Source organism: Mobula hypostoma, chromosome 6, assembly GCF_963921235.1.
Source record: "Mobula hypostoma chromosome 6, sMobHyp1.1, whole genome shotgun sequence".
NCBI classification, from domain to species: Eukaryota; Metazoa; Chordata; class Chondrichthyes; order Myliobatiformes; family Myliobatidae; genus Mobula; species Mobula hypostoma.
In genome coordinates, this window is record NC_086102.1 from 34538134 (window position 1) to 34564754 (window position 26621).

Consider the following 26621-nt stretch of genomic DNA (forward strand, 5'->3'; position numbering starts at 1 on the left):
AAAATCCTCATTCTCTCTTCAAATGTGCTACCTGACATGCTGAATACCTCTAGCAATTTCTGGTTTAATTCAGACTTCTGACATTTGATCTAGTTTGCTTTTGGAAACTTCATCCAGGTCTTATTTGACTTTTAACACTTGCTACAGATTTGCAGGAATGACAAAACCCAAAATAAGGAGAGTGATCTCATTTTGATCACATTCTTGTAAAGGAATACTAGCAAGGGACTCAAATTCCATAATCATAAGGAAACTATTAGACAAGAAAAAATATTTTAAATTTATGGAAATAAAAGGAGAAGCATATGGACTCGAGTTAATAACATCATAAATATTATTCTTGCAATTTATTTTTAAATGGAAAATTTTATAAAATACAATTCCACATCAATGTTTAAATTACAACTATCAACAAGCTTTGTTCTTTACATAGTCTTCTTATTAAATAATTACATAGATCCTCATGAAAGATTATTAATTTAAAAAGTTTACCCAATTTGTCTCATTACTTATGCTATTTCCAGCACCTTATGTTTATAATCAGATACACTGCGTTTGCAAAATTGTGTTGTCACTTAGTATTATTCAATTTGATATCATGATAGTTTTGAAGCTTAAATGAACAATGGTCTGGAATTTGTAATTGTAATGTAGCCAAAGACATCAGACATAGCTGTCATCAGTATGTGGTTAGTTGCATGCTGAAACACAATCATATATTGAAAGAGCCTTTTTGAATGCAATCACATCAGTAATTTGACATTAATGTCAATATTTTATGCAGTGAAAAAGATGAAAGTGTTAAGTCATGATGAATGATTTATAACAGAATTTTTAATATAGTCCTATTGTACAATTATTAATGGTCATACTCTCTGGTATTGGAAAACTAACTATCAAAAGTCATACTCCCTCTTTTGTGAGACCTATAGATTTTTTAGTTACTTTAAAAATCACGTTTCTGTAAAATAATTAGAAACTTAGTTATTAGCTGTGTCTTTTACTTCCTGTCTTGCTGAGTGAGAGTTTCTCAGTCTCCCACACTACTAATTTCACTGTTCCTGGATGCCACTGAATTCCTGCGAAATGTCCTGGGATACGTACTTTCTCATATCAGGTCATGATGAAAAATCCTGATAATACCAATAAAAACTTGCTTGCTGAGGAATAAATCCAAATGCTGTAATCACCATCTTCCTCTAAAAGGCAGGCATAAATTCCCATAAAAGAGGCAAACTTTAGGGTAACCTTGTTGTCCAAGGACTGTGCAGGGAGGGGCTGGAGCTGTATCTCACTGGATGTGGTCCACACCTTAGATTTTGCCCTTGTCATGACTGCCTTTAGTGGCCAAGTAGCTCTTAACTCCTTCCCAATATTATTATTGTAACTTACTTTAAAGGTCAGCACCACCCCAAACAAATCCTTTATTCCCATAGAATCATAGAAAAGTACAGCACAGAAAGAAGCCCTTTGGCCCATCTATTCCATGCTAAACCATTTAAACTGTCTACTCCCATCGACCTGCTCCCGGACCATAGCCTTCCACACCCCTACCATCCACGTACCTATCCAAACTTCTCTTAACCATTGCAATTGAGCTTGCATGCATCACTTGGGCTGGCAACTCGTTCAACACTCTCACGACACTCTGACTGAAGACATTTCCTCTCACGTTCCCCTTAAACTTTCAACCTTTCCCCCTAACCGATAATCTCTGGTTGAAGTCCCACTCAACCACAGTGAAAAAAGCCTGCTTGGATTTACCCTATCTATACCTCTCATAATTTTGTACACCTCTATCTGATCTCCTACATTCAATCTTTCCACGTAATTTAGGTCCTCCAGACCCAGCAACATCTTTGCAAATCTTCTCTGTACTCTTTCAACCTTATTTACATCTTTCCTGTAGACAGGTAACCAGAACAGCACACAATACTCCAAATCAGGCCTCACCAATATTTTATACAACTTCAATGTAACTAACATCCCATCTCTTGTTCTCAATACTTTGATTTATGAAGGCCAATGTGCCAAAAACTTTCTTAATGACCCTATCTACCTGTGAAGCTACTTTCAACAAATTATGCACCTGTATTCCCAGATCCCATTGCCTGACCATTCACTATGTAAGACCTACCCTGGCTGGTCCGACTGAAGTGCAACATATTGCATTAGTCTGCATTAAATTCCATCTGCCATTTTTCAGTCCATTTTTCCAGCTGATGCAGATCCCTCTGCTCGCCGTGACAGTCTTCCTCGCTGTTCACTACACCCCCAATCTTAGTGTCATCCGCAAATTTGTTGATCCATTTAACTGCATTATCATCCAGATCATTGACATAGATGACAAACAACAACAACCCAGCACTAATGCCTGTGGTATTCTGCTAGTCACAAGCCTCCAGTCAGAGAAGCAACCCTCTATTACCACTCTCTGGCTTCTCCCACAGACCCAATGAACCAGAGGCGATTAGGGAGCTTAAGGTAAAGGAACCCTTAGGAGACCGTGACCACAATATGATTGAGTTCAGTTTGAAATTTGATAGGGAGAAAGTAAAGTTTGATGTAGCAGTATTTTAGTGGAGTAAAGGAAATTACAGGAGTTCGCCAAAGTAGATTGGAAGGCGATGCTGACAGGGATGACAGCAGAGCAGCAAATGGCTCTGGGATAAATGAGGAAGGTGCAGGATAGATCTACTCTTCAAAATTACTCAAATGGCAAAATAGTATAACCATGGTTGATAAGGGAAATCAAAGTTAATGTAAAAACAAAAGAGAGGGCATACAACAAAGTAAAATTTTAGCGGGAAGATAGAGGATTGGGAAACTTTTAAAAACCTACAGAAAGCAACTAAAAGAATCGTTAGGCGGGAAAAGATGAAATATGAAGGCAAGCTAGCAAACAATATTAAAGTTTTTTCAAGTATCCAAAAAATAAATGAGAGATGAGAATGGATCTAACACTGCTAGAAAATGAGGCCAGAGGAACAATAATGAGGGACAAGGAAATGGCATGGTGCCAGAGGAATGGAAAATTGGGAAAATCTTGCCTGATGAACCTGCCGGAATTCTTTGAGGAGATTATAAGTAGGATAGATAAAGCAGATGCAGTGGATGGTGTATATTTGAACTTTCATAAGGTCTTTGACAAGGTGCTGCACATGAGGCTGCTTACCAAGTTAAGAGCCCATGATATTACAGGAAAGATATTGGCATGGTGAGAGCATTGGCTGATTGGTAGGAGGCAGAGAATGGGAATAAAAGGATCCTTGTCTGGTTGGCTGCCAGTGACTAGTGGTGTTCCGCAGGGGTTGGTGTTGGGACTGCTTCTTTTTATGCTGTATATTAATGATTTAGATGGTGGAATAGATGGCTTCATTGCCAAATTTGTGGATGATATGAAGATTGGTAGAAAGACAGGTAGTGTTGAAGAGACAAGAAGGCTGCAGAAGGACATAGAAAGATTATGAGAATGGGCAAGAAAATGGCAAATGAAATACAATGTTGGAAAATGTATGGCCATGCACTTTGGTAGAAGAAATAAATCTGCAGACTATTTTTTTAAATGGGAAGAAAATCCAAAGATATGAGATGCAAGGGGACTTGGGAGTTCTTCTGCAGAACACGCTAAAGGTTAACTTGCACACTGAGTCAGTGGTGGTGAGGAAGGCAAATGCAATGTTGGCATTCATTTCAAGAGGTATTGAATACAAGAGCAGGGATGTGATGCTGAGACTTTATAAGACACTGGTGCGGCCTCGCCTTGAGTATTGTGAACAATTTTGGGCTCCTTATCTAAAAAAAGATGTACTGGCATTGGAGAGGGTTCAGAGGAGATTCACAAGGATGATCCAGGAATGAAAGGGTCATCATATGAGGAACATTAGAAGGCTCTGGGCCTGTATTCACTGGAACTCAGAAGGATGAGGCAGGATCTTTCGAATGTTGAAAGGCCTAGACAAAGTATTAGTGGAAAGGATGTTTCCCATGGTGGGGGATTCTAGGACAAGAGGGCACAGCCTCAGGATAGAGGGGTGTCCATTTAAAACAGCGATGCTGACAAATTTCTTCAGTCAGAGAGTGGAGAATTTGTGGGATTTGTTACCACAGACAGCTGTGGAGAAGGCGGGGATTGATAGGTTCTTGATTAGCCACAGAATCAAAGGTTAAAGGGAGAAGGCCAGGGAGTGGGGCTGAGGAGGGGGTGAAAGGATCAGCCATGATTAAATGGTGAAGCAGACTCTATGGACCAAATGGCCTATGTCTTAAGGTCTTATGGTCTAATCCAATACATCTTGAATACCAAGCCACTGAACCTCCTTGACCGACCTCTCGTGCATGACCTTGTCAAATGCCTTACTAAAGTCCATATAGACAACATTCACAGCCTTGTCTTCATTAACTTTTCTAGTAACTTTCTTGAAATACTCTATAAGATTGGTTAGACATGACCTACCACACACAAAACCATGCTAACTGTACTTAATTAGTTCATGTCTATCCAAATATTTATTTATCCAATCCCTCAGAATACCTTCCAATAACTTTCCCACTACTCATGTTAGGCTCACTGACCTATAGTTTTCTGATTTATTTTTAGAGCCTTTCTTGAGCAGGGGAACAACATTGGCTATCCTAGAATTCTCTGGTTCCTCACCTTTTGCTAAGGATGAATTAAATCTGTTACGGCCCCAACAATTTCTCCATGTCTCCCACAGGGTCGGAGGAAACACCTTGTCAGTCCCTAGGGATTTATCCACCCTAATTTGCCTCAGGATAGCAAACACCTCCTCCTCTGTAATCTGTATAGGGTCCATGAAGTTGATGCCACTTTGCCTCACTCTGGGTCTGTCTCCCGAGTAAACTGAAATGCAATAAATCTATTCAAGATCTCCTCCATCTTTTTTGGCTCCATGCATAGATTACCATTATTATCTTCCAGAGGAACAATTTTGTCCCTTGCAATCCTTTTGCTTTTAAAATATCTGTAGAATATCTTCGGATTCTCCTTCACCTTGTTTGCTAAGCAACCTCATGCTCCTTTTAACCCTCCTGATTTCTTTCTTAAGTGTTCTCTTGCATTTCTTATACTCCATAAGCAGCTCATTTGTTCCTACCTGCCTATACCTGCTATGAACCTCCTTTTCACAAACAAAAGAAAATCTGCAGATGCTGGAAATCCAAGCAACACACACAATGCTGGAGGAACTCAGCAAGCCAGGCAGAATCTATGGAAAAGACTACAGTCAGCATTTCTGGCAGAGACCGTTCAGCAGGACTGCTGAGAAATACTTCCAGCTGCAGCTTCTAACAAACCGCGTTAAGAGTTGGAGCTGGAACTGGATGAACTGCAGATCATTCGGGAGGCTAAAGAGGTGATAGATAGGACACATAGCGGATAGTTACACCCTCGGTGCAGGACAGAGGAAACTGGGTGACAGTCAGAAAGGAGAAAAGGGTTAAACAGCCAATGCAGAGTACCCCTGTAGCCAACAACAGGTATTCCACTTTGGATACAGTTGGGGGAGGAGGAAATGACCTAGCAGAGTTATCTCTCTACACCTCTTATCTTTACCTTTCACTCTGAATGGCACATACAAGCTTTCTACTCTCAAAATTTCACTCAGGAAGGCCTTCCACTTACCAAGTACACTTTTGCCAGAAAACAGCCTGACACAATCTACTCTTGCCAGATCCTTTCTGATACCATCAAAAGTGGCCTTTCTCCAATTTAGAATCGCAATCTGCAGACCAGATCTAGCCTTTTGCACATTTACTTTGAAATTAGTGGCATTGCGATCACTGCAGAAGCTTCTGTCACTTGCCCTGTCTCATTCCCTAATAGCAGATCAAGTATCGCACACTCTCACTGGAACTTCTACACACTGAGTGAGGAAACGTTCCTGAACACATTTGACAGACTATCCCATCTAGCCCTTTTACAGTATGGGAGTCCCACTCAATATGTGGAAAGTTAAGTCACCTGCTATACCAACCTTATGTTTCTTGCAGCAGTGCAATCTTTCTGCAAATTTCCTTCTCTAAATCCTCACACTGTTGGGCAGTCTGGAATATAGCCCCATTAACATGGTCATAACTTTCCTATTTCTCAGTTCCACCCATAACGCTTCACTAGTCAAGTTCTCCAGTCTGTTCTGATGGATTACTGCCATGACATTTTCCCTGACCAGTAACACCCCTCCTCCTTTAATCCCTCCCACTCTGTCACATCTAAAACAACAGAACCCTGGAATATTGAGCTTCCAGTCCTGCCCCTCTTGCAACCAAGTCTCACTTAATGACCACAATATAATAATTGCATGTGTTGATCTATACCCTGAGCTCATATGCCTTTCCTACCTCTTGCATTAAAGATATAAGCCGGGGACATTTGTCACACCACACTCAACCTTTTGGTTCCTGACTTTGCCTGAGGTCTTCACAACGTCTGCCTCCACAACCTCTCCACTAACTGTTCTGGCCCTCTGTTCCCATCCCCCTGCAATTGTAGCTTAAATCCCACCATGCAGCACAAGCAAATGGTCCTGCTAGGATATTAGTCCCCCTCCAGTTCAGGTGCAAACCATCTCTTCTGTACAGGTCCCACCTTCCCTGGAAGAGAACACAATGATTCAAAAATCTTATGCCCTCCCTCTTACACCAACTCCTTAGCCAGGTGTTAAACTGTATAATCTTCCTGTTTTTGGCTTCACTGGCACATGGCAAGGGTAGCAGTCCTGAGATCACAACCCTGGAGGTCCTGCCCTTTAACTTCGCACCTGAACTCCCTTTGCAGAACCTCGTCACTCTTTCTACCCATGTCATTAGTACCGATATGGACCATGATCTCTGGCTGTTCACCCTCCCACTTAAGAATGCTGAAGACTCGATCCAAGATAACACCAGACCCTGGCACCCAGGAGGCAGCATACCATCCGGGAATCTTGACCTCGCCATAGAACCTCCTTTCTGTTCCCCTAACTATGGAATTCCCTATCACCACAGCTCGTCTCTTCTCCCCTTCTGAGTCATAGAGTCAGACCCAGTGCCAGAGACCTGACCATTGTGACTTTCCTCTGCTAGGTCATTTCCACCATCCCCCCAAATGTATCCAGAGTGAAATACCTGTTGTTGAGGGGGATGGCAACAGGAGTACTCTGCACTGGCTGTTTAACCCTTTTCTCCTTTCTGACTGTCACCCAGTTTCCTCTGTCCTGCACCTAGGGTGTAACTACCTGCTATGTGTCCTATCTATCACCTCTTTAGCCTCCCGAATGATCTGCAGTTCATCCACTTCCAGCTCCAACTCTTAACGTGGTTTGTTAGAAGCTGCAGCTGGAAGTATTTCTCATAGTTGTAGTGGTCAGGGATACTGGAGGTCTCCCTGCCTTCCCACATCCAACAAGAGGAGCTTTACACTATCCTGCCTGGTGTCTCTACTTAGCAAATATAAACAAGGAGAAAGAAAAGACAAAAGAAGCATTGTACTTTAGGACATTGTCGGTTGTGGTTAACTGATGTTGCTTCACAATAAGAACATTTGAGAGCAAATATAAACAGGGAAGAGCAATAAACTGTATGGGGGGCAGGGGTGGGAGTTCTACCTAAAGCCATCACTTTCTCTGACTGAAGCCTCAATGAGCTAAAGCCTCAAAGTCCCCACTCTGATCCGTCCACTCCAACAACAGCCGCTCCGCTTGCCCCTGCCTTACTTTAATTTCTCTTGCCAATCAATCCCAAAATCTGATTGGCCACTGTTCAAAGCTCCAAACTACTGCAAGTTGCTGCCTTTTCTATTCAATCGGCGAACCTGAGTGAGCTACGTCTTCTCAAGCTTCCGATCTCTCCGATTGGATGCTGTTCAAAGCTCTGCTCCCAGTTGAAGGAAGGTCAGCAAGCCCCTGGTGACATCAAAATCTATCTGAAGAAATTCAACATTACATCTAAAAAATGGGAAAACTGCACTCCACAGATTCACCTGGAGGAAATCTGTTCAAGAGGGAGCTGTGCTACATGAGAGCGACCTCCACCAAGGCCTTTCACCATTTAATAGGTTTCAATGAAGTCACCCCTCATTCTTCTGAATTTCCAGTGAATACAGACCCAGAACCATCAAACACTCTTCATATGAGAAGCCATTCAATCCTGGAATCATTTTTGTGAACCTCCTTTGAACAATCTCCAGCTTCAGCCCATCCTTTCTAAGATAAAGGTCCCAAAACTGCTCACAATACTCCAAGTGAGGCCTCACCAGTGCTTTATAAAGTCTCAATATTACATCCTTGCTTTTATATTTTAGTCCTCTTAAAATGAATGTGAATATTGCATTTGCCTTCCTCACCAATGACTCAACCTGCAAATTAACCTTTAGGGAATTCTGCACAAGGACCCCCAGGTCCCTTTTGAATTTTCTCTCCATTTAGAAACTGCATTTCCAACACTGTATTCCTTCTCCCACTTCTTTGCCCATTCTCCTGATCTGTCTAAGTCCTTTTGTATCCTCTCTACTTTCTCAAAACTACCTGCCCCTCCATCTATCTTCGTATCGTCTGCAAATTTTGTAATAAAACCATCAATTCCATCATCCAAGTCATTGACATCTCAGCCCAAAACTACTTATTACTGTCCATAGATGCTGTCTGACCTGACAAGTTCCTTCCGTACTTTGTGTACAACTAGTACTTGACATTTCTACACTGCAGACCTATCAACAGTAGAATTAGAATTTTTCAAGATTCTGAATTCGGCTTGCAGATCAATACCTAGTAAATCAGTTTCTCGATTATATAATGCACTCTCCCAAGCTAAAAATGTAAATACACTGTATATTAAAGAGAAGTGGGAGAAAGAAGCGGTGTTGGTACTTTCAGAGGAGGCTTGGGGGAAAATCTACGGTTTTCAATGGTCCTCGACTAATTCTTTGACTTGGAGAGAACATTTTTGGAAAAACATTATAAGATACTTCAAGACCCCATATCAGGAAAAATATAAAGATACAAATGTGACGTATTGGAGAAGGTGCGGCTCCAAGGAGGCAAATCATTTTCATATTTTCTGGGATTGCCCTAAATTAAGTCTATATTGGGAAGGTATTCATAGAACATTAGTTAAGGTACTTAGGTCCCAGATACCTCTGAACTTTGAGACGCTGTATTTGGGGCATGTATTGTTTCTTGAACAGAAGGAAGATATAAAGTTGCTGCAGGCCCTCTTAGCGGCAAGTAAGAAATCAATCACTAGAAAGTGGCTAAATCCAATACCACCTACATTAGAAGATTGGCACGAAATTATCTTGGAGATATTTAAAATGGAAAAGTTGACTTACTCCCTGAGAATTCAAAAAGAAAAATTTTATCAAATCTGGAATAAATGGATTGAATATATAACCCCAATGCGAGCAGACTTTAGATGACTCTCCTAATGATTTATACTGCTCTTCTCATCAACACAGTAATATTGCTAACGTAAGCACCCCTAGTCTAAATGTCTTTTTTTTTGTTTTCTTTTGGAAAATAGAGAATTAACACAAGTAAAGGGAAAGATTTGGGAAAGGGATAAAAAAATGAAAAAATTAAGTAAATAAGTACATAGGGATTGGATAATTATGTCTGCGGGCAGGAGCAAGCATGAACAAATTAGGATATAAACACCTACAATGGTTGTTACATAGGCTTACATACAACATTTTGGACCAGTGGAAATGGTCCAGAAGAGTTATATGGTAACTATTATTACCATTTTTCTTAACAACTAATACCATTACTTAGCCTAATAGATCAGAATTACCACAGTACATAATTATCTATTTAAGTGTCCTGACGAAGGGTCTCGGCCTGAAACGTCGACTGCGCCTCTTCCTATAGATGCTGCTTGGCCTGCTGCGTTCACCAGCAACTTTGATGTATGTTGCTTGAATTTCCAGCATCTGCAGAATTCCTGTTGTTTTTATCTATTTAAGTGTCTATTTTCCTTTTATATCATCTCAATGTGTACTTAAAAATGTATAAATAATTATAGTTTTATACATATAAAAAAATGGAAAAGGTTATATGTGTGAAAAAAGTACATGATATTTGTGAATTCCTTATCCAAATAAAAAAAATAAAATTTTAAAAAAAGACATTTCTACACTGCATGAAAGGCTCTGACTATTTATATTATCTATGTCTTGCATAATTTTATAAACTTCTATTGGGTTTTTCTTCTGTCTCCAAAACTCCAGAGAAGCAGTCGATATGAACACGCCATTAACATATCATACGAAGAATGTAAAATTACACAACTTGGGCTAACTCGAATCAAATTGGTGCACATAGTAAAAGAAGTCATCTGCTGTTCCAACATCAAGGAAAAGGAACGATCTTCTATCCCGAGTTTGAGAAGAAACTACTGTTGTTGATCTGCATAAACTAGGGAGAGGGTGGGACTATTCAAGAATAAAGGGGGTAACTTTTGCTTAGATGCAAAGGATGTAGATGAAGTCCTTGAAGTGTACTTTACATCAGTATTTATCAAGGAGAAGGATGTGGAGGATAGGAGATCAGTGCCGAGAGTATTGATATGCTAGGCACTTCAAGGTAAAGGAGGGGGTAGTATTGCGTCTTTTAAAAAGCATTAAGGTGGATAAGTCTCCAGGGCCTGATAGGATATACACCAGGTTAATGAGAGAGACAAGTGAAGAGATTGCTGGGACTTTGACCAATAACTTTGTGTTTTCCTTAACCCCAGATGAGGTCCCAGAGTAGCTAATGTTGTTCCATTATTCAAGAATGATTCTTGACTAATGTTGTTCCATTTATCCTGGAAACTATAGACCAGTGAGTCTTGGGTCAGTGGTAGGAAAGTTACTGGAGAGAATTCTTAAGGATAGGATTTATGAGCATTTGGAAAACCATGGCCAAATTAGGGAGACCCAGCATGACTTTGAGCAGGACAGGTCGTGTCTTACCAATATGATATAATTTTTTTGACGAGGTGACGCAGGTGATTGATGAAGGTAGAGCTATGGATGTTGTCCACGTGGATATTAGTAAGTTAAGTTAAAGTCTGTCCCAAGCCTTATAGGCTCATCAGGCCGGTGCTTATGCTGGTTTCCGTGGTGTGAAGCGACTGAGAGTACAAGACTCCCCCCCGGGATAGGACGCCAGTCTATCGCGAGGTTAATCCCCAGTATTTTGCCAGTACCCATTTTCAGCTGGGTGGACTGGAGCAATTTGTGGTTAAGTGCCTTGCTCAAAGACACAACACGCTGCATCGGCTGGGGCTCGAACTCACGACCTTCGGATTTTAGTAAGACATTTGACCATGTCCCTCATGGAAGGCTCATCAAGGAGATTATTAAGCATGCATCAATGATTCATAACTGGCTTGCCCATAGAAGACAAAGGGTAGTGATTGAAGGGACTTATTCTAGCTGGAAGTCTGTGATTAGTGATGTATATAAATGACCTGGATGAAAATGAAATTCAGTCCTGATGAAGGGTCTCGGCCTGAAACATCGACTGTACCTCTTCCTCGAGATGCTGCCTGGCCTGCTGCGTTCACCAGCAACTTTGATGTGTGTTGCTTGAAAATGGAAATGGGTGGGTTAGTTTAACCACATATTTTCTACAACAGGTTGACCAAACTGTCACAGTACTCCAAGGGTGGCCTCACCAATGACTTATGCAACTGCAATATAACATCTCAAATTCTATACCCAATGCTGTGACTGATGAAAGCCAGCATGCAATAGTAGGAAAGCTACTGGAAAAAAATTAATTTAGATAGAACTTATGATCACTTGGAAAGACAGGGACTCATTAGGAAGAGCCAACATGGTTTGTATATTGGAAATCCTACCTCACTAATCAGTTATTTGAGGACATTATTAAGAAAATTGATGAAGACAAAAGTGTAGGTATGCTGTACATTGATTTTAGCAACACTTTTGACATGATCCCACATGGTAAACTGGTCCAAAAAGTCAGGGCACGTGACCTCCTGAACCGAAACTGACTTAGTGATAGGAGGCAGAGGGTAGTGGAGGATGGGCATTTTCCTGACTGGAAATCTGTAACCAGTGGTGTTTTGCAGGGATCGGTGCTGGGACCTTCCCTTCACTGTTTGTCATTTATGCAGATGACAATTGTATCGGAATGTCTGTGGTCTTCTGATAGCACAAAAATTGGCAGAGTTGTGGAAAGCGGGGATGGTTGCCGGAGGATACAAAGGAACATCCATCAGCTAGAGTGGGATTTAATTTGAACAAAGCTGAGGTCATGTATTTTGGCTCATCTCATACTGGCCAGATGTATACAGTACATGTATGTTCAAAGTTCAAAATAAATTTATATAATATAAAGTATATGGCAGGAATCATAGAGGGACTTTGGAATGCAAGTTCACACCCACCCATGCTGTCATTTTCAGGAAGCTAAGGTAGTGAAGACTGGCTTTGCCTTCATAGGCTGGGATATTATTATATTGCACTGTACAAGATATTGGTTAAGACACACTTGTTAAGACACACATGGGTGTCATTGTACATCAGTCATTGAAAGTGGGCATGCAGGTACAGCAGGCAGTGAAAAAGGCGAATGGTATGCTGGCATTTATAGCGAGAGGATTCGAGTACAGGAGCAGGGAGGTACTACTGCAGTTGTACAAGGCCTCGGTGAGACCACACCTGGAGTATTGTGTGCAGTTTTGGTCCCCTAATCTGAGGAAAGACATCCTTGCCATAGAGGGAGTACAAAGAAGGTTCACCAGATTGATTCCTGGGATGGCAGGACTTCCGTATGATGAAAGACTGGATCAACTAGGCTTATACTCACTGGAATTTAGAGATTGAGGGGGGATCTTATTGAAACGTATAAAATTCTAAAGGGATTGGACAGGCTAGATGCAGGAAGATTGTTCCCAATGTTGGGGAAGTCCAGAACGAGGGGTCACAGTTTGAGGATAAAGGGGAAGCCTTTTAGGACCGAGATGAGGAAAAACTTCTTCACACAGAGAGTGGTGAATCTGTGGAATTCTCTGCCACAGGAAACAGTTGAGGCCGGTTCATTGGCTATATTTAAGAGGGAGTTAGATATGGCCCTTGTGGCTACGGGGGTCAGGGGGTATGGAGAGAAGGCAGGTACAGGGTTCTGAGTTGGATGATCAGCCATGATCATACTGAAAGGCGGTGCAGGTTCGAAGGGCCGAATGGCCTACTCCTGCACCTATTTTCTATGTTTCTATGTTTCTATCAAGACACCACTCTCACCACATTTCTTTCTTGGAATATAGTAGTGCTAAGAAGTGTACAGAAGAGATTCATCATGTTACCTGGAATGAAGGACTTTGACTACAAGGACAGATTGGATAAGCTGTGGGTAGATTGTTACCACCTTTTTCTAAGGGTAAAGAGGTCAAGAAACATAGATTTAAGGTGAGATGAGTAATACTTCAAGAGAATCTGGTGGGTATACAGAACAATCTGGCAGAGGAGAATCACAGAATTAAACATAAACATATGGACAGGCACGTGGATAGGAAAGAAATAGAGAATATGGGCCAACCTGGGGAAAACAGGGTCAGCATTGGTAGATAAGTTGGTGTGTTGGATCAAAGGGCTTGTTTCCATGCTATACAAATAAGTCACTCTATGACTTGAACCAGGCCAACAAAGGATAACAATGCCAAACCTAAGTCAGGGACAAACATACCAGCTGTGCCAGAGGGAAAGTTTTTAGCAAGCCAGTTGCCAGAAACAAGATGGAATGTGAAGCCTGAAGTGGAATCTTCACTGTGGACAACATTTAGCACACTATTCAGATGGAGCAGGTTGCTGCTCTGTTGCTTTCCAGTCAGCCAGGGTGTGTTTAGCATAAAGTAGATCTGACTTTCAGAGGACACCAGGGAATAGAAGCTGGGACAGTTTATACCCATGGAAAGAACAATGTGGTTCACAACTGTCATCTCTAAAGTACATTGAAGAAAGCAAAAAGTTTGAGCTCAAGCTAAATACTGATAAATGCATCAAGAGAGAAACAATGCTAGCCCTTCTCAATGATATGCATACCAGATGGAGTTCAGCCAAACCAGAAAATATTAACAAGATCCAAAGGACTAAGTACATGCTTTCTTTCATCCCTCACGTCAGAACACATGACAATCCTTGGGGAGATAATGAAAGAAGGGGCCAAATTCCTGTGGTCACAATACAGGCGTATCATGAACCAGGTCTAAACAAAGTAAAAGAGGAAAGTTGAGTCTGTCCACAGGAGGAGGAAAACCATTTTGAGGAACTTGGGAGCCTCTAACGCAAGATGGCAGGTTTAAAGCATTTGCATCTAAAGCACATGTGTCTGGAGCATTCCAATAATAGTAGAAAGTCTAAGGCAGGAGTTCCCAACCTGGGGTCTATGGACCCCTCGGTTAATGGTAGGGGCCCATGGCATAAAAAGTGTTGGGAACCCTTGGTCTAAGAGGAAGTGAGGGAGGCACTTAAAGCTAACACATATACTAGAGCAAAGACAGTGAATGCACTGTTTATCATCTTCCAGAAAAAAACTGCAGTATTAGGACCCTTGTGACAGCATACTGGACCTGCTGGTGGAGCCTCTTCCTCAGTTACAGCAACCTAGGTTCAATCCTGAGTTCTGGCACTGCCCACGTGGAACTTTCACACTTTACCTGTGGCTTTCCTTTGGATACTCCAGGTTTCTCCCAAATCACAATGATGTGAGAATCTGTAGGGTAGCTAGCAACTGTACACTGCCACCCATACATTGGAGAATGGTAGTTGACAGGAATGTGAAGAGAATAACTCTTTACATAGGCAATCATGGTCTATAATCATGATTGCTCTTGGCAAATATTTCTACAGAAGTCATTTGCTATTTTCTTCTTCTGTTCAGTGTCTTTGCAGGACAGGTCACCCTAGCCATTATCAATACTCTTCAGAGACTGTCTGCCTGGCGTCAGTGGTCACATAACCAGGACTTGTGATCTGCACCGGCTGCTCAGATAACCATCTACCACCAGCTGCCATGGCTTCATGTGACCCAGATCAGGGTTTGTGGGGGGGGGGGGATGTTGCTAAGCAGGTGCCCTCATCTGCTCAAGGGTGACCTACAGGATAGTGGAGGGGAGGAGCACCTTACACCTCTTTTAGTAGAGACGTATCTCCACCCCACCACCCCAGGGGAAGCCAAAACCACAGCAAAACAAGTCAACATCTGAGATGCTGAAATAGCAAGCACATCTAAGATTGTGATATTGTGATGTACCTCCGGAAAACAGATGCACAAGCAACGAAGAACATAAACTTGACGGGGGAAGTTATGAAATGTATCCAGTGCCTCAGCTCAGTATGATCTGAAACCATCTTTGAACTTGATGGTGAGTCTAGTGATGGAGTGAGAGGTCAGCTGTGATGGTACGTGAACTTCAGAACATTTGGCATTGCCCCTTAGTTCACAACGTTCCTGAATTTCCCTTAGACTGAGTGATGTGGAAATAAGGAACGTGCTGAACAGTGCAGGGTGGGTATGCAATGGTTGCCAATGGAATCTGCTGCTCAGTTAGATGTGCTATTAAATCAGTATGTCTGGAAGTGTTATAAGGAACACAGTGACAACAAAACACCATTTAAGAATGATATTAAGGATCTCTTAACTTTTAGTTTACAATTTATTTATTCTATTTGTCTTCTGCTGAAATACTGTGAAACTTTTATTGTTTTGAAAACGTAATGAAGGTGTGATTGGACACGGGCAAAGACCTAAAACAGATAACCTCACATCAGTTCCCTGTTGCATGGCTACATAGCTCTTTTGGCTTCAGTAATGGGCTGTATCTCAGGGTATAGGAAAGGAGATAGAGAGCCTAGTGATAGGGTGTCGTGACAACAACCTTTCCCTCAATATCAGCAAAACAAAACAGCAGCTCATTGACTTTGAAAAGATTGAGTCTACATTGTCATGCTCTCAACCATAACAGTGCTGACAGATTCAAGTACCTACAATCACCATATCATTTTCCTATCATATATCATCAATAGCCTGTTCTAGTCTAATCACATAGATGTCACAGACAAAAAAACTCACCAGCATCTCTACTTCCCCAAAAGCCTAAAGAATTTTGGCATGTACCCTTTGACCCCACCAATTTTTATCAGTGCACCGTAGAAAGCATCCTATCCAGGTGCATGATGGTCTGATACAGTAACTACTCTGCCCGGGGCTGCAAGACACTGCAGAAGTTTGTGGAGACAGCCCGGCACATCATGGAAAAACCAGCCTCCACTCCATGGACCCAATCTACATTTCACACTGCTTTGGTGAAGCTGTGAAGCTGCCAGCATAATCAAACTCCACAGTTACCATGAACGTTCTCTCTTCTCCCAACTCCCACTGGGCAAAGATATAAAAGCCAGTAAGTATGTACCACCAAGCTCAAGAGTGGCTTCTGGCCTGTTATAAGAGTACTGAATAGTCCCCTGGCCTGAAAAGATGGTCTCTTGACCTTACAATCTCCTTGTTAAGGCCTTGCACCTTATTGTCTAACTGCATTACAGCTCCTCTCTAACAGTAACACTCTCCTCTGCATTCTGTTATTGCTCTTCCTTGCACTACCTCAATACACTGTCATAATTAAATGTCTATATGGATGGAGTGCAAGACAAGTTTTTCACTCTGCCTCAGTACATGTGACAACTATAAGCCAATTTGCCAATCTACAGTCCCTATAAAAAGTATTCACCTCCTTGGAAGTTTCCATGTTTTATTGTTTTGCGACATTGCATCACTGAGGATTTAGTTTGACTTTTTTGACACTGATCAACAGAGAAAGACTCTTTCGTGTCAAAGTGAAAACAGATCTCTACAGAGTGATCCAAATTAATTTCAAGTATAAAACGCAAAATATTTGATTGTGTAAGTAATCATCCCCCTTTAATATGACACACCTAATCATTGCTGGTGCAACCAACTGGTTTTAGAAATCACGTTATTATTTAAATGGAGATCTGTTTTTGGAGACCTGAGTGCAGTCACATTGTTTCAATTGACTGTAGTAAAAATACACCTGGAAGGTCCAACTGAAACTACACCATGAAGACAAAAGAACACTCCAAGCAACTCAGCAAATAGGTTATTAAAAAGCATAAGGCAGGAGATGTTTACAAGAAAATTTCCAAGTCACTGTATATCCCTTGGAGTATAGTTAAGTCAATCGTCAAGAAATGGAAAGAATATGACACCGCTGTATATCTGCCTAGATCAGGCTGTCCTCAAAAACTGAGTGATCGTGCAAGGAGGGGGCTAGTGAGGGAGGCCACCAAGAGACTATGACAACTCTGGAGTAGTTACGCGCTTCAGTGGCGAGATAGGAAAGACTGCATATACAACAACTGTTGTCCGGGTGCTCCATTAATCACAGCTTTATGGGAGAGTGGCAAAGAGAAAGCCACTGTTGAAAAAGAGCACACATCATCAAAAACACACCACCCTACCAAGAAGTATGCTGATGGCTGCACCATGCTGTGGGGGTGCTTCACTGAATCAGGCCCTGGAACAATTGTGAAAGCAAGAAGGTAGAATGAATGCAGCAAAATACAGAGAAATCCTGGAGGAAAACCTGATGCAGTTTGCAAGAGAACTGTGACTTAGGAGATTTTTTTCTAGCAAAACAATTACCATAAGCAGAAAGCCAAAGCTACACAGGGGAGGCTTAAAAACAACAAAGTTATTGTCCTGGAGTGGCCAAGTAAGAGTTCAGACCTAAATTCAACAGGGAATTTGTGCCTGGACTTGAAAAGTGCTGTTCACTCATGATCCCCATGCAATCTGACAGAGCTTGAACAGCTTTGTAAAGAAGAATGGGGGGAAAATTGCAGTTTTGTAAAAAAGAATGGGGAAAAATTGCAGTTTTGTAAAAAAGAATGGGGAAAAATTGCAGAGTCCAGATGTGCAAAGCACACAAATCTACACAGACGCAAGGCTGTAATTACTGCCAAAGGTGCATCTATTAAATACTGACTTGTAGGGGGTGAATACTTATGCAATCAATTATTTTGTGTTTTATATTCGTAATTAATTTGGATTACGTTGTAGAGATCTGTTTTCATTTTGACATGGAAGAGTCTTATTCCGTTGATCAGTGCCAAAAAAAGCCAAATTAAATCCACTGTGAATCAATGTTGTAAAACAATAAAACATGAAAACTTCCAAGTGGGGGGCGGGGTGTTTGAGTACATTTAAAGGCACTGTAGTAGTCAAATAAAATACAATTAGGCTTTTGTAGTCCTCTCCCATTCTCAACTTTATCAGAGAGTGTCTTTTATAATTCTGCAGTGGACATTTTACTTATTAATAAAACCTCCTGATATCCTAAACCATGGTCTGAGGCAATGTTTATTCTAAGGCTTTGGATGAGAAAAGAGTACTTGCCATATCCTGATGAAATACACTAATCAAGGTTGCCTGTGCAATCCAGGACACGCTACAAGTAATAGAGAAAGCAAGGAGTGGATGTGGGATTGCAGGCTTCGTGGTGTTGCTAATATGAAGGAATGCAAAATAAAAACAAAGACAATATATATGGCATTCTGGCAATTGGCATTTTGCCTATTTTTCTTTTTAAAAGAACTACCATGATGTAAATTGTCCATCCAAAAACAAAAGGGATAAACTGCACAGTCGTAGCTCAGAAGACCCGAACTACATTTCCCCTCGTTCATATTGATAACAGGAAAGTCTATGATTATTTCTTCATTGCTTATTTAAAGCAGTGAGTTAATTAAAAAAAAACTTTCAGAATCAGGAAATAACTATCCGTATCACTTTCATTCTGTTTTACTGTAATGCTTAACATTACAGCACAAGAATTCATCTGTAGTAAATGTTCTGAAAGATTGGTTATTTTAGCATTTAATTCTCAGCTAACCAAGAGACCAGTGGCTTCATGCTATTGAAAGCCTCAGAACACAGAATACATGTCAGACAAATGGGCCATTCAGCCCACCTTTTCTGTGCCACATGGTGGACTGTAGTCAATGTCCAGCCAAGGCTCCTTACCGGGTATTGGCTGAAGACATCATTTTGAGAAAATGCAAAATTCACTTTTTCATTATAGGTTAGTTATTGAGCAGAGCTGTGTCATTCTTTGTAGGATCCATCGTAAAGAGTAATGTCATAAAGCAATTTGAAGAATTGTGTGACACTAATTTTGATGTCGCATTTAAAATTTTGCCAGTCTTTTAAGACCATGCTGTGCCCCAAGAAGTTCTATTTTAAGGATAAACAGAAAACAATATGTTTCCAACATGGGTTAATTGCTGTCTTCTATCAAGAGCTTTGATCATGTTGACATTACATGAGTTCTGATACTAATCCAAAGCTACATACCAAACCTGCTAAAACAAGACTTACAGTGTTCTCATTTTCTTCTGCTGAGACAGTAATACCATCGACAAAAATTCCATCAGCACCTGGAAAGAGATAACTTTAAATTTTTGGCCCCTTTAAAGTCATTAGTTCACACGAGTACAACTGCATAATATCAGTTAGTTCAGAAAATAAATGCATATCAAAAGCAAATAATGAACATTTTTCTCTGAGATGTAATGCTATAGAGAGACCTTTCATACATCAATTGATAGTAGATTCATAGAATGGAATACCACCATGGGAGGCCATTTGGTCTATTGTGTTGGTACTATCTCATAATACCCAGTCTTCTGCTCTGTCCATGTATTCATATACAGCACTTATTCAACATCCCTGTTTCCCTTCAAAAGTTTAGCCAGTTCATTGCTGAAAATTAGCACTAAATGTGCTTCCACCAGCTCTTTAGACAGTACATTGCAAAATACAACTATTTGCTACTTGAAAACAAAAATCCTTGTGCTTGCTTTGGCTCCTTTGGCAATCATTTTTAGTTTATCCACTTTCATCAGGTTTTTACTTATTTAATCAAAACTCATTATGATTTTGTACACCTCTGTCAGATCGCTAATTAACCGTCTCCATTTTGAGAATAATCCGAGCCCCTCTGTTCCTTTTCCCTGACAGCAGTCTGGTAAATATTTTCTTTACCCTTGCTATTGCACCAGTTATACCTCCAAACGTCAGGGACAGGATTTATCAATATGGTTGTTCCTGCATCTTCATCCCCTTAAAGAAATCTAGAAGGACGAAGGAACTGTAACGGAATTTACAGAAGTAGAGTCCACCAGGGGTCCAGAAGAAGTGCATCATACTAGAGAAAAAGAACTATCTCAAGAGAGATGGCCCAGCTATCATCACTTCAGTGAAAATAACTTTGACTGTTATAGGTCTCACTGTTAAAGCAATTTAAAACAAGAAGATGACTAAAGAATGTACATACCATCTAGTGTGGGGTTTACTTCTGTTGGTATTGCATTTGTGGTTAGACTGGAAAAGAAAATAACTATTTTAACAATTTGCACATATGTACAGGGGCAATCAAGTGTGCAATGTACTTCATTATGACAATATCCATTTCATCCTTTAGGACTTGGTCCTTTTGCCTGATGTCACCAAGTACAATTACAAATCCGTAGTGGAACATGTACTTTAAATTACGAGCAAATATTTGTTTCTGATTTCTAGAGACCCACTGAGCTCCTTTCTTGAAAGTTGATTCATTGACTTAATTGGGGCCAGTAAGTAACATGGGTGACTAATGTTACAAATAGTGAAAAACAATTTATCTACTGCATATCTTTTAAAAAGAAAAACACATTATTTCTCCAAAGCACATTTCTAAATCACAGAATGAAATGTGGACTTACGGGCAAACATCTTCAAGGACGGAACTTACAAAAAGAAGAGAAGATATGGTTAATTTTTCCATGAAGACTGATCCATAACTTGAATGATAGAATTTAGTATACTGCCAACAATGGAAAATGTATTTTATAGAAATCTACTTACCTACTCACATTTTCCATCTGTAGAGATACTTTCTAGGGAGGAAATAAGGTTCTCAGTGGAATGAGAGGAAAAACAATACAAATCATAAATCACTGAACCATTCAATAAATGGTATTGTGTTTCAACAAATGAAAAAGAATTTAAATTTAAGGCTAATTTTGAAAATGGAAAATTCAAATCAATCTAGTGACACAGTGGCACAGCTGCTGTCTCACAACTCCAGCGATTTGGGTTCGATCCTAGCCTTGGACAATGAGCGTGTGTGTGTAGATTGCATGCTCCCCTTCTGACCACATGGATTTCCTCTGGGTGTTCCACATCCCTAAAGGCATGTAGGTTGTGGGTTCAGTGAGCACTGTAAATTACCCTTAGTGTATAAGTAAAATCTGGGGAAAGTTAATGGGAATATGGGGAGAATAAAGTGGGATAAGTCTATTTTAGAGGGAGATAAACCAAACACAGGGAAATAGGACTAGCTTAGGAATGTGTTTTGGTCAGCATCAATGTGTTGGGTCAAAGGACTCTGTTTCCATCCTGCATAACTCTATGATTCAAATTAAATTGTAGCCCACAGCACATGGGCACAATGCATAAGCTTCATTTTATGTTCCTCAGAAATGTACAGTGATTGAACAGAAAGTAATAGTGATGTGTAATAGAGCAGGTCGCAGAGATAGGCTTAGTACATATAGGGTTTGAAGATCAGCTCTAAACTGTTAGCTTGACGTTATACAATTCCATTAATGTAACATTACTTAAATAGCTAAACACACAAAGTGCTGTGATATTGTTCCTTTCTCTCACTAAAGTAGTCATTCTACACACAAATTTGATTAATGGTTGGCAGCAGGCTGTATCACTGTGGGATTCATCACTATATCGACTCACCCATGTAACACTTCCTAATGGAAGTTACTTAACAGTGATCAGTAGTGGTGAAATTTGTTGTATATTTGATATTTCAGCAATATTGTAAATATATTGTTTGCCTAAATAATTTATCATGGGTTATATGTAAAAGTACGTGAATGGCAAACAACATCATGGCACCACATTATAAATGCGCGCCTCGCTAAAAGTAAACTGAAACTAAGACATGTTATTCCTGGCGCTATGTATTTCTTTTGATTAGTTTCATGTTTTGGAGTTACAAGACATAACAGTGGAGATGAGGAAGATGAGACTCCTAACTAAACTGTTGAAGCGCAGCGGGAAGTTTGAGTTTAAACGAAGGTGCAGCAAAATAGTCAGGTAAAAAACAAGCAAAGCACATGCTTCTGCAGGAAAGGACAGAGACAGTGAGTCTTTTTTTTAAAAAGGCAGAAAATTGACAAATTCATGGTTCAGAAACAGTGAGTACCATGAATTTTTCGAAAAGCAGAAATGGCTGACAAAATCAGAAATATAGATGTGTTTGAATGCGAAAATAAAGATAAACGGCTGATGTACAGTGAGCACATTGAGCAGTATTTTCAAGCAAAAGGAATAGCTGATGAGAAACAAGTGCCAGTTTTGCGGAGTGTAATGGGTTCCAGAGCTAATAGTTTGCTTAGAAGTTTGACTGCTCCGACCAAACCTCCTGAAATTAGGTTTGCTGATATCGTGAAAGTAATGTGGTAACATTTAGAATTGAAACCATTGTTGATTGCACCATGCTTTAGGCTTCAAAAGCAGAATCAAAAGGAAGGTAAGTCCATTTCAGCATACGTGGCTGAATTGAAGGGATTGTCTGCACATTGTCAGTTCAGTGATGGGTTTAATGATGCATTGAGAGATCGTTTAGTCTGTGGAATCTTACAAGAAAGCATTCAAAAATGGCTCCTAACTGAAGCACAACTCACTTACATTTAGAAAAGCGGTAGAAATTGCTGCCTCAATAGAAACAGCAGACTGAGACGCAATTGAGTTGTAGTCAGAAATAAAAGTGGGCATGGCCAAAATTTCAACATTTACACAGAAACTACCCCGGCTAACCATTTGTGTTACTGTTGTGGCAGGGGCTCATATACCTCAGGCCAGTGCACGTTTAAAGGTGAAGTTTCAGAAAATGCAACCAAGTAGGACACATACAAAGAGCACTTCAGGCAGACAAAAATAAATAGTCAAGTTGTAGTTTCGAAAAGAGCACTCAACTGCATGCTGCTGATGAAAAATTTATAAAATGATGAGAGTAACACAGGACTGGGTAACCTTGAGATTTATGATGTGAAAACTAACAATAGACAAGCAATAGCACTTACACCAGAAGTGAGCAGCAAATTAATTAATTTAAATGAAATTGGACACTGGCTCGGCTGATTCAGTCATTCCACAAAATGAGCTTAAGCAGCATTTCAAAGATACTGAATTGAAGCCTGTAAATATCCACCTTCGTTCCTGCCTGTGGCCATCGAACGTGCAGCTCCTCTCGTGGAGGGTCAGACACCATGAGCCAATAGACTGGTCCTGAACTTATTTTCCATCTGGCATAGTTTGCATTTTGTTGTTTGATTGTTGGGGGGTTTCGTATTGCTATACTTACGTTCTATTCTTGGTTGGTGCGGCTGTAACAAAACCAAATTTCCCTCGGGATTAATAAAGTATATCTATCTATCTATCTATCTAAGAACTTATACTGAAGAAAAGACCATTCCGGTGAGAATGACATTCGTAACAGTGAAATACAACCACTTTGAGCTTGTATGTGATAAAAACAGGAAGGCCAGCATTGTGGGGGCATGATTGGCTGAGTCAGCTACAACTTGATTGAAGATCCATCCACCATTTGCATGCCACATCTTTTGTGACAGAGTCAGCTGAAAGCAAATTAAGAAAGGTACTGGATGATGCCACAGCAGTGTTTGAGGATGGCAGTGGAAAACTCAAACATATCAAGTGTAAAATAGTGTTAAATAAAAATACAACACCCAAGTTTTACAAAGCCCATCTGGTTCCCTATACCATCCTTGACAAAATAGCCAGTGAGCTAGATCGCTTGAAGGCTGAAGGAATTCTTTTCAAAGTTAAGTGGAGCCCATGGGCAATGCCAGAGGTCCCAGGAGCAAATAAGAATGTCAGGGTTTGTGGTGAGTTTAAGGTCACCTTCAACCTATTACTGAAGGTAGATCAATACCCTCTGCCCAGGATAGAGGACCTCTTTGCAAACCTTCTGGAGGGAAACACTTCAGTAAAGTGGACATCTGAGGCTAACTATAGATGGAGGTGGAAAAGGGGTCCAACGTGTATAAATCATAAACACTCACAAAGGATATTAGCATATAATAGGTTTATTTTTTAGGTAGCTTCTGCACCTGAACTCTGGCAGAAAGCTTTAGACCAGGTGCTGCAAGGCTGCCCAGTCACTCAGTGTCACCTGGATGACATCATTGTCACCAGGTGAGGATGACAGGGAACATCTCCAAAATCTCAAGACAGTGTTAAAAAGATTAGAAGATTACAGGCCCAGAGCATGACACAACAAGTGTGAGTTCCTTAAATCAAGCATCACCTACTGTGGTCACACCATTGACACACAAGATTATACAGGTGTGCTGAGAAACTTCAAGCAGTGTTGGATGTCCCAAGGCCAAAGAATGTATCACAGTTGCAATTCTTTTTAGGATTTGTCAATTATTATAACAACAGGTTCCTGCCAAACCTGCCTAGTGTTCTCCACCCCTTGAACTCATTACTACAGATTGGGAAGAAATGGCAATGGACAAAGCAGTGTGAGGTGGCTTTCCAAAAGGCAAAGGAAGTGGTGACATCAGACACTGTACTCACACATTATGATGTACATCAACCAGTGAAGCTTGCCTGTGATGCATCACCTTATAATATAGGTGCTGTCATGTTTCATGAGTGATGGACAAGGCCTTTACATCATGACCCCTTACTGCTACAGGGAAAAAATATGCACAGATTCACAGAGAGGCCTTAAGTCTGATTTGGGGTGCAAAACATTTTAACTAGTACCTGTGTGAGAGAGAGTTTACCCTCATTACTGATCATCAACCACTAGTGTCCATTTGCAATCCACAGAACGTTGTTCCACTAACAGATGCAGTGTGAATGTCGAGATGGGCTCAGTTTCTTTTTGGATGTAATTACAAGTTCAAATTCAAGAGGACAACTAATCATGGAAATGTCGATGGACTGTCCCGTTTACCCTCGGAAAAGGAAATACCTGAAAAGTTTACAAAAGTGGACACTCCTCTTGATGCAATCTCCCTAATACAAATGGAAAGACTCCCTTTTACGGCAGAGATGATTCAAAGAGAAACCAGAAAAGACCCACACTGTCTCAGGTCTACAAGGAAACACAAAATGGCTGGAATGTGTGGCAGAAATTCCAGTTCCCTGATATTACCAGTGCCAGGATGAACTCGCTGTTGATAGGTACTGTAGGATATTATATGTATACAAATAACTAGAGAGCAATCTGTTACATAATTGAATTGAGTTGCATTCTATATTGAGTCGGAGTCAAGGAGGGAGGAGTGTTGTGTATTTAATATTTCAGTAATATTTGAATAATATTGTAAATACATTGTTTGATTAAGCATTCTTTGTTTAAATAATTCATTATGGGTTATATGTAAAAGTACATGAATGGCATACGTCATCATGACACCGTGTCATAAGTGCGCACCTCGCTAAAAGTAGGCATGTTATTCCCAGCTCTGTGTATTTCTTTCATTTAGTTTTATGTTTTGGAGTTACAGAACATAACAAAACTTTGTAAATTTCCTGAATGTTCTGATTAAGATAACCCAAGTTGATATTAAGCCATATTATCGTAAACTGGAAATCTGGAGCAACACACACAAAATGTTGGAGGAACTCAGCAGGTCAGGCATCATCTATGGAAATGAATAAACAATTGATGCAAACAACAGGAATTCTGCAGATGCTGGAAATTCAAGCAACATACATCAAAGTTGCTGGTGAACGCAGCAGGCCAAGCAGCATCTGTAGGAAGAGGTGCAGTAGACGTTTCAGGCCGAGACCTGACGTCGTTAGGTTAGTCCTGACGAAGGGTCTCGGCCCGAAACGTCGACTGCACCTCTTCCTACAGATGCTGCTTGGCCTGCTGCGTTCACCAGCAACTTTGATGTATGTTGCTTAAACAATTGATGTTTGGGCTGAGACCTTTGAGTCCTGGTGAAGGGTCTCAAACTGAAACATTAACTTTTTATTTATTTCCATAGATGTTGCCTGTCCTGCTAAGCTCTTCCAGCATTTTATACATGTTGCTCGTAAAATCATAGCTAAGCATATGTGTTAAATATTCAAATAGTGAACAAATCTTAGCTTAATCATTCCCATTTGATATTCACTGTGCCGGCTGCTATTTTTTTGCTACAAATACACTTTTAATGAGAAAACTAACAGTAATCATGGACTTGAAATAATTTTCATAAATAATCCTAATGCAGTTTCAGAGGTTCATTAGGAGAACATTTAAGCAAAAATGATCACAGTACTATAGTTGATATTTCAAATTTTGCTGATGATGTGATACACCTCCATGTTTCAAGAGAGGGAAATAACCATGATAGAACAGCTGAACTGGGTTAATGGAGTGTTAATAAGTACAAAATTTTATTTAAAAAGTTTGGAAACAGAATTCCTCTAATTCTACCCTATTGTAAAGGGAACTATACCTGCAAATTTACGTAAAAGGACATATGGTAAGGTGAAGCTCATGACAAT

At 40.4% G+C, this 26621-nt stretch overlaps 1 protein-coding gene across 1 annotated transcript in view; it reads right to left on the minus strand.

The window, feature by feature from the left end:
- The window catches only part of impg2a (interphotoreceptor matrix proteoglycan 2a), an 86752-nt gene that overhangs the window by 43433 nt on the left and 16698 nt on the right, over window positions 1-26621 (minus strand). The window contains exons 4-7 of the mRNA XM_063049835.1: window positions 20928-20959; window positions 20786-20809; window positions 20359-20405; window positions 19401-19459 (exon numbers count right to left, since the gene is read on the minus strand). Of these exons, the coding sequence (XP_062905905.1) occupies window positions 19401-19459; window positions 20359-20405; window positions 20786-20809; window positions 20928-20959 (162 nt within the window). The remainder of the gene's footprint in view (window positions 1-19400; window positions 19460-20358; window positions 20406-20785; window positions 20810-20927; window positions 20960-26621) is intronic.